General features: G+C 35.3%; 1 protein-coding gene across 1 annotated transcript in view; it reads left to right on the top strand.

Moving 5' to 3' along the window:
- Positions 1-5,803, top strand: part of LOC124775577 (inactive rhomboid protein 1) — a 293,959-nt gene extending 288,156 nt beyond the window's left edge. The window contains exon 15 of the mRNA XM_047250407.1: positions 1,379-5,803. Within this exon, the coding sequence (XP_047106363.1) occupies positions 1,379-1,813 (435 nt within the window). The 3' untranslated portion in view covers positions 1,814-5,803. The remainder of the gene's footprint in view (positions 1-1,378) is intronic.
- The last annotated feature ends 3,458 nt before the right edge of the window (positions 5,804-9,261 follow it).

The raw sequence follows: 9,261 nt of genomic DNA on the forward strand, positions 1-9,261 counted from the left end.
GTAAGTAGTAGTCCATAATATGCATTAGGCTTATATTCTCAACCGTGCTCTGTGATCTGGGAGCTGAGCTTGGGATCTGTTGCAGCACTGCTGCTGTGCTTATGAGTTGGACTGAGGCATGCCAACTGCCGTGTTGCACGTGCTCTCCAGACTGAGTTCAGGCTGCTTGATGTCAGTGTGCTGTGCGCAATACAATGGTGCTTGGGCTCACAGTCAGCAAAATTTGGGAGGCTCTACAAATTGTGTTTATATTTGTATATAAGCCACAAGGTTCGCACTACCTATTATAAGTGTTATCTGACAGATATCAGTGGCATTTGTGTTGTGTGGAGAAGAAGGCCGATGATGAGAAGTTTAATGGCCTTGATACAGAAATGTCAAATGGCGAAAGCAGTGTCAAAAGATGTGTGACTGCTGACTGTGGTTCTGCAAGAACATGATCTGTCAATTTTAGTGCAGATGGGGGTAAACTTACATTTACAGCGATAGGAGTAAATTTCCACTTACAGAGACACCAGGTGTAAAAATACATTTTTCAGATACTTAGAATCCACTTGGTATTTTCGCATTATTTTATGTTGACAATGATGACCAATGAGAGCAACAAAATATGTGCTGAACCATTTGTAAGTTCCCATGCAGACACACACAAACAATGATTGCATGTGCACAAATGGGTACCAACAAACAATGAAGAATTTTATTCTTTGTTCACAATGTTATTCCTACAAGGTGTTGTTCAGAAACCTGAATGTATTACTCAAGGAAAGAAATTCTTGAAACACAGATTTTACAAAAAGTAGTGTACCATATTATGCATGAACTCCTTCAATAAAATACTTCATTCGACTCTCAAAATGAATCACAATTAATTTGTTTATTTTCAAAATCACACTGCTGCTGAAAAAACTTTTAGTTGTTGGCAACTGATAATCACAACAGTCACTTGACTGGAGCAAAGTGTGGCAGAACTGGTCAGATTATGTTGCCCCACAAGAAAGTGCTGCAAAACACAGGAATAATTACACAGGTGAGAACAGACAGCTGTGTGCCCAAATGCCTGCACAGCAGTGCAACAGCAGCAGGTAATAGTATGACGATGGCCACTACTTGGCAGAACATCCTGTCAGGAGGTTAATGTGTTTTGAGCTATATACTACTCTCGGTTCACTCACTGCATATAGTGCTGGGAACTGGAGCTGGTGTTATGAATTTCATTTTCATTGTTGTGCCCAGTTCTAGTAGTAGTAAGTTTCAGCTTGGATGAATGAAAGACAAATTATTTAAAACTGAGATGACTAAACTAACAGTTGTCATATATATAATAAAAAAATTATTTTTAGTAATTAAAAGGAGCTTCTTTCTGTTTTGTTTTCAGGTGGGTCCTGCTGGTGCACAATTTGGACTTCTTGCGTGCCTCATTGTAGAGGTGCTTAATGTGTGGCAGATGTTACGCCATCCAGATCATGCTCTTTTGAAGCTGCTTTGTATCACATTGGTACTTTTTGTTTTTGGCCTGCTTCCTTGGGTCGACAACTATGCACACTTGTTTGGGTTCATATTCGGCTTTCTCTTGTCATATGCATTGCTACCGTTTGTTTCATTTGGGGAGTATGATCGTCATAAGAAAGTAGCCCTCATCTGGGTCTGCCTGCTTTCAGCAGCCTTCTTGTTTGCAGCTCTTATTGTGCTGTTTTATATTGTCCCTGTTTATGACTGTGAAGTATGTACTTATTTCAACTGCCTCCCAATCACTCGGGACTTCTGCTCCAGCCAGAACATCAACTTCAAACGTGAAGAACCTGTGGTATGACAAATGTGGCAACGGTTGGGAGGAACCGTTATTTTCATCAGGCTCCTGTCAGCTGGGTTACAAATGCTTTCTTGTGGGAAGTACACAGATTTCCAAACAAATGTGGACAGTTGGAAACGAGACTACAAAAACAGTCAGATGAGCTCCTGTACTGACGCTTTTATGCCATCTGAGACTGACTGCCACATGAATACTGTTTTACTTGGACTAAATTCCTACAAAATGATAACTGCAGTTTTCCTTCCAACTATGTTTCACAAGAATTACAGCCTGTTTTTTCAAAAGTGTATGTTATGAGTGCTGATCTTTGCCTTTGAGTGATTGTTTTATACTACCATCGTTGCCGGATTTATAATGTGCCAGATGTTTAACTCTGAAGCTTTAATGCTTTCTGAAAATACTGTTCATTACATATAATAGAAGTGTTTAGTGTGGAACTCAAAATACATGAAGACAATATACTAATAAAAAACTGTAACGACAGACTTCTGCATCTGTGGCTTAAAAAACTGATAAGATGCACTTGTTCTCTGTTATGAAGTCTGTCAGTGTTAATAGGAACATGTCAGAGAAATAAAACTTCACATTGTGTTTCTAATACCAGTGGGGGTAAGAGTGGTACAAACTGTTTTTAGGAAAGAGAATGTGCCAACTTTCAAACTGAAATGATGTAAGAGATAACCTGTGAGATTTGTTAAGTGAAGAAAACTTTTGTAAACTGTAATAATTGTTTCAGCTGCTTTATATTTATGATTATCTTTCTATCAACACTATTTTATTTAAACCTAGGGATGAGACAGAGATAAATGTACAGAAAATAATACTGGTGAAACATGTGTCAAAACTTTGCATTCCACTGTGAGAATTCTTGTTTTATTACCCATATTTATCCAGTATATAGCCATTTTACTCATTAAGTGTACATTGAACATATTCATTTTAATAGAATGCCTCATCCCTGGGAAGACGAGCTATTTTTTATATTTTTGGGGCATTAATCAAAAATATTTTTTTTGGTGATTTTTCATTTACAAATTAATGCCACATCATAAATTAAATTATATTTGTTATTTTTGTGAGTTAATGATAATATTTGCTCTGAAATCTCTACAAGCAGGATATAATTAAAATCTCTTTTTGTTTGAGTCTCAAAAGTCATCACTCTCACCAGTATCCACCCCATAGTGAACGATTTCACATGTTAAGGCTCTAGGATGTGACAGAAGGCAGGACTGTGGAATGACTCCTTTTATATGTAACGAAAAAATCGCAAAAATGATTGCAACATTGTTTTACAATGTCTTCAGTCTTTTATAAAAAAATCTACAAAAGTGATATAAAAAATAAAGCTACACACAAGTGTCTGTATAGAAACTGAAAATATATAGAAAGACTCATCATGTACAGTTTGTGATATTTTTTCCATCATATATAAATAAATATAAATATATATATATATTATAAACAAATCATCCAAAATGCTTTTTTGAGCATGTGATAAACAATTTTTTAATCACTCCATCACACTGCAAGACTTCATGTTGAAATGAAATGGTATGATATGAAAGTGATGTAAGTTGGTCATTGGCATGTTGAGGAATCTGTGTATGAGTCAGCTCAGCATTATACAGCATGGGGTATGTGTCTTCCGTTAGTATGTAAAAAATCTTTTTGAATGGCTTTTTTATAATAATGGAAGATGAATGTGTGCTTTTACTCACAAATTCCATTAATTACACATCACATATTCTATTTACCCATCATTCTCAGTTTTGTTTGATGAGACTGAAGTGTGCACTTGCCTTCTGTACTAATGGCAACAAAAGTAAGAGTAATAATAATAACAATAATAATTATAATTATGATAATTACAACAATAGTAATAATGTTTATTTAGTTTAAAACTTGTTGAAGAAAACTGTGCTGTTTTTTGGGACTTCCTCGCAAGCCTCCAAATAAGAACATGCTTGATGCTCTCCTGAAAAATTTATTTGTCAGCCTTAAAGTTTAAAGTTTCTTTTCCCTAGGGAAACAAGTTTTGAAACATTAATTCATATATGTAATGTCATTACATCTTAAAATCATTTATTTCTTTTAATTAATCTTTTCTTTTGTTACATGTTTGAAAATTGTATACATACATAAAACATTGCAATGGAACTGGAAAAACCTTCATACTAAAATGTGTTTTCATATTGAGCTGTATGTTTCGATATGCAATATTTGAGCCTGCAGGTTGAAGCTTAGTTGGTATTTCTACATCTACATTTTCATTGTGTAATGTTCAGTTTCACATTACCAACAATCCTATTTCTAATCAATACCCATAGAACATGATTTATGTGATTATCGCATGTCTCGAACCAGTCTTAGGACTAGAGACCACAACAGTTATTTAACTGTTTTCATTTTTTATTATTTATTTATTTATTTATTTATTAATGAGACATTGTTTTATCATATGTCCGCAAGATCTCAGTTTCAGGAACTTAAGTTTCCATGCACAATCTGTTTAAATTTATTTATAGAGGCTTAATATTTTAAGGCCAAATGACCTTTCACTAGTCTGTGCCCATGTACTAAATGCATATTTGTGGATGGTCTGTTGTATAGTAAAAATTTATGCTTGATCTGAATTTTAAGTGATCATCAGTACCATACATTAACCTCTGAATATGGATTTTGTCATACTACATGGCAATTATACATTATTGTGTCAGTGTTACTCAAACAATGAAGTACTTTCAGGTTTAATGGAGCATTTTCTTCCCATCAGAATTGAGTATTTTCTTTCATTGAAATGGCTGCATCTCTTGAAAGTAATTGAGATGGTGAATGCCTGCTTGTCTTCTCTCATTCTTATTCTTAATATCTGATGAATGATTACAGTGTTAGGAAGAATCCAAACATACTTACATAAGTAATGAAGGTTTTCCCAAAGCCACAATTCTGTATAAAGGTAATGATGTATACTAAAGGATGACATTCAGCTGTCGATTATCTGTGGATCTTATATATTCTCTGTATCTGTGTCAGAAATATTATTATTATTGTTATATTAATTAATTTTCTGAAGCTTTTTTGAAACTGATAGCAAACACCATACAAATCTCTTGACCTTAAGCCTTGTGTTGTGAAAATTTCACACATGCCCCTTGCTGTAGATCAATGAAATTAACAGTACTCCTCAAGAAATCTCAGGGGATGTCTGCATAGTAAAATTCATATACAAAATTATCCATGATGTTGTACAACTTACGGATGGTGTTCAGATTTTATTTGTATACAACCATGCAAAGTTACCCTGGAACAGTTCAGTCTGATGTTATTTTGCCATTTAAGACAGTAAGTTTTGTTTCTACTTCAAAGTTAATTTTTCATTCAGGTCAGATTTTAATTTGGATTTGACTTTGCTAAATATATAACACTCCTGAGATTTCCCATATGTATTGAAACAGTAAGAACATTTAAATAGTATTCTAATCTTAAAATATGTAATGTGTTTGTGCAACATACTTATCAGATGATATTTCTGTACAATAACATTTACATGTGACCAAATATATTTTGAAACTGAAGTAACCTTGAAATATGTTTCCATAATTATTAACATGAACACCTGGAAATGGCTGTACTTCCTGAAACTATGAAGTGCAGGTTTTCAATTTCCAAAAACAAATGCTTTTAGCTTTTTCTTTTTAATAATGTGATTCATCATGTGAAAAAAATTACTTAATTTTAATTTGTCTCATATTCCACATATGTATGGGAATATGTCACATTAATTTATTGGGATTGAGTAGAATCAGAGCTGGTCACTGAAAGTATGTTTAGAAATATGAGCATGTTTCAGGTCATCATTAAGACTGATGAGAATATTTGGCAATTCTGCAGTTAAACAACAAAATGTAATATGCTTTATGTTCTCCATTATTGTTCATAATATGAAATGAACATGAGAAGAACTTTTATTATACTGGACGTTTATGTGTAATTGTGATTTTTTCCCTCCCCAACCTAGATTTTTATATGAGAAGATAAACAGATGGGGTAATTTTTGTGTAAGAATAAAGTAAATCATTAATATAGCAAACTGGATTGTGTATTTCTGTCCAGATTTTACATTATTAGTCAGGTGCTATGCAGACATACATAATGTCACCTCACACTATTAATTATCATAATTTTTTAGCTCTGTGTGCAGGAGTCTTACACTGGTGAGACAGTTACATTTATACTTTGTTTCCTCATTTCTTCCTCTCACATGGGCCACTCTGAAATTCTCATTGTAGTCACATTTATGAATCCTAACACAATTTGCGCTCTGCAACCCCAATTTCTGTGCACACTCTTCATATTTACATGGACCAGTCACATTAATGCGACTATCACCTCTTTCAACATCAACATGCAATAATAACTCAGACAGCAGCACTTTGAGGAAGGTATGTTAATTGTGTTGGGGGGATGCAGAAAACAATAGTCTTTATTGTAATATGAAAAGAGTGATTTATCAGACACTCAGAGGGCAGGATCATTTGCTTTCCATTTGTTTTCAGGCCAAGACTGGAAGCATTTCCAAAATGGCTAAGTCTGTCACATGCTGTCATGATTAAAGTATACCGCATATGGCAAAATGCTGCTATCCAAATCCTGCACTAAGGCAACTGTGGTGCATCATTGGCTGTAGATGACAGGCACGAATGATGGCTGTGGAGATGTGTATGGGCAAATAGACATGCAAAATGTTTGAGCAACCAACCACCCAGATGAATGAAGGGGTTCCCAACAGTGTCTCCTCAATGACTGTTCAGTGAACATTGCTGTGTATGGGCCTCTGGAGCAGGCAGCACCCATGCTGACTGCTATCTAGTAGTGACAAAGGTTTGAATTTGCACACCAGTATCACAACAGGATGTCACTGACTGGTGATAGGTGGCCTTTTCAGATAATCATGTTTTATGCTCGATCGCACCAATGACCATTGGTGTGTACTGACATGCAACAATCGTTGGAAGGGTCCATGCTGGAGGAGGTAGTGTTATGACCTGGGGTATGTTTTCATGACATTCCCTGGGTGATCTCATCATTCTGAAAGGCACAATGCATTGGTATAAGTATACATCTATCCTTGGTACCATTTTAACCCCTGCATACAGTTTATTTTTTCCTCAGCACAGTGGCATCTACCAGCAGGACAGTGCAAGGTGTTACACAGCTCACAGTGTATGTGAGTGGTTCAAAGACCACCAGGATGAGTTTACCATATTCGACTGGCTACCAGATTCCCTGAATTTATACCCAATCAAGAATCTATGGGGCCACTTCGATTGGCATGTCCATGCCATGTATCCTCAACAAGAAATCTAGTGCAGATGACCATGACATTAGAATCATACTGGCTTCAAATCCCTGTTGAAAACTTCCAGAACCTCACTGTCTCTTCCTGCACATCCCCATTGCAAAAGGTGCTTCTGGCAAGTGGTCACATTAATGTATAACAAATTTTCAACATTATCACTCAGAATATTCACTGTTACAAATATTATGCATTGCACTTTATTTAAGTGCCACTTTTATGCTTTATCTTCTGCAGACATGACATGATTTTGTTCAATACTTCTGTAATTTCAGTGAATTTTTGGCTTTCCCTCAGTTTGCCTTTTAATGGCTGTCACTGTAGTATTTGCTTGAAACAATAGACATAAATGAAAGTACGTTAATTTGAAGAGTTCATTGCTAGGTAATTTTCATGCTGAAATCCCACTACATGACCAATTCATTTTCAGATTTGTAAACATTTTATGAACAGTTTATTTTCAGATAATAATTAGGAAGTATTTAATTTAAGAGAATAGTTTTTCTCATAACTTATTAACAGTAAATGGTCATCCACCTCTCTAATTTATTTTACAACTAGTCATCACATTTTATTACTGCTTTCCCACCAGCTGCCTTCTCATCTAAACTAATGTTACCTACATCACACACTTGTTGTACAGTATTATCTCTCTGTGTTCTGCAAAGTCCAAGTAATATTAAACTTCTTTTGACTTTTAAGGACCTGAGTCTTAAAACAGTTCAGCTGGAATATTACTTTGAACTAGATATTGTTTTACAGTTACAATTCTTTAGCAAAATCATCCATCACAATCCACTGACTCCATACCCAACACATCCTTAGCCACTGACATATTTACTATACAGTTTTCTTTTGTTGGGCCTAATTACCTTAGCTGTTATTACAGGGCCTTACTCACAAGGGTAGCAGCACTGAGTGAGCAGCAGCTAATTACTGGAATGTGAAACTAATAAATTCAAACTTAATACTCTCTGTGTTCACTTTTCATTTGAGGAAGTGGTTATCTATAAAATAACTCTGCAATTACAGGATATATACCATATTCAAACACAAGAAGGTCTGCTGACAAATTTAGTTGCCTTCGGGCAGACTAGTGCAAGTTAATAAAAATTTTTGAAGTAAAAAGGAAAGTTTATTGTGTTGATGGCTGTGAGATCACAAAGAGTAGATTCAGCCACATGATTGGAAAAGTTGCTTTTCATCAGTCAGGGTATATACCCTCTGGGAGAACTGCGAAGTCCAGGAAAATCCCGAGAATTTTTTCAGCTAAGAGAAAACTGGGAAAAACCCAGGAAATTTTTAGAATTCTGGGAATTTTTCATTGTTTTATTTTTCAGTTAAATTTTTGTAGTTTGGACTGGTAAGAACTGATATTCTAACAAAGAATTTTACTTTAGCCCACTACTGTAAAATAATACTCCATTAATAAAACATAAACAAGGAAAAAAATACAGCTTAATATACAAAGGAAATGTGCCATTTACAGCAACAAAACACAGTGCACACACAAACGTCTGCCAACAGCAAAATGTGTTAAAGGCTATACAATACTTTATAACAACAAACTGCTTCCAATGGGCATAACATCACAACAGTTTATATTAGGTTTGTTTGAGCAATTGCCAGCGGGCTTATGCGCATGTGCGATTGAGTCACCTATGAGCAGTACCTTCTCCCGCTTCTGGCTACTTGAAGCATGGCTGTTAGCTGTATCAGCAGTATCAACAAGCAGCCAGATGCTACCCGGAAAACTTTTTCTGGCGGGCCCATGCTGCCTGATTTGCGCATGTACAGAGCAGTCTGGGTTGTAGTGGGTTGAGGTGTAGTCTCCATGTGAACTGTGTTTATGTTTAGTGATTTTGCTGTCTCCTCTTGGTTTACAGTTCTCATGTCAAATGGTTATTAGTTTCACTTTTCTGATTTTATTTTATTTCCAGGTCTTAGGCAGTCATGCATTAATTGCCTTGCAGAAAAATGAATTTATTTTTGTTGATTTGCTAAAAAAATTTGAGTTTAATTATGCTTTCCCACAGAGGCAGTCAATTTATTAGAAACACTATTGCTAGTGTCAACTGTTCACAGAACT

This window comes from Schistocerca piceifrons, chromosome 2, assembly GCF_021461385.2.
Source record: "Schistocerca piceifrons isolate TAMUIC-IGC-003096 chromosome 2, iqSchPice1.1, whole genome shotgun sequence".
In the NCBI taxonomy this organism is placed as follows: Eukaryota; Metazoa; Arthropoda; class Insecta; order Orthoptera; family Acrididae; genus Schistocerca; species Schistocerca piceifrons.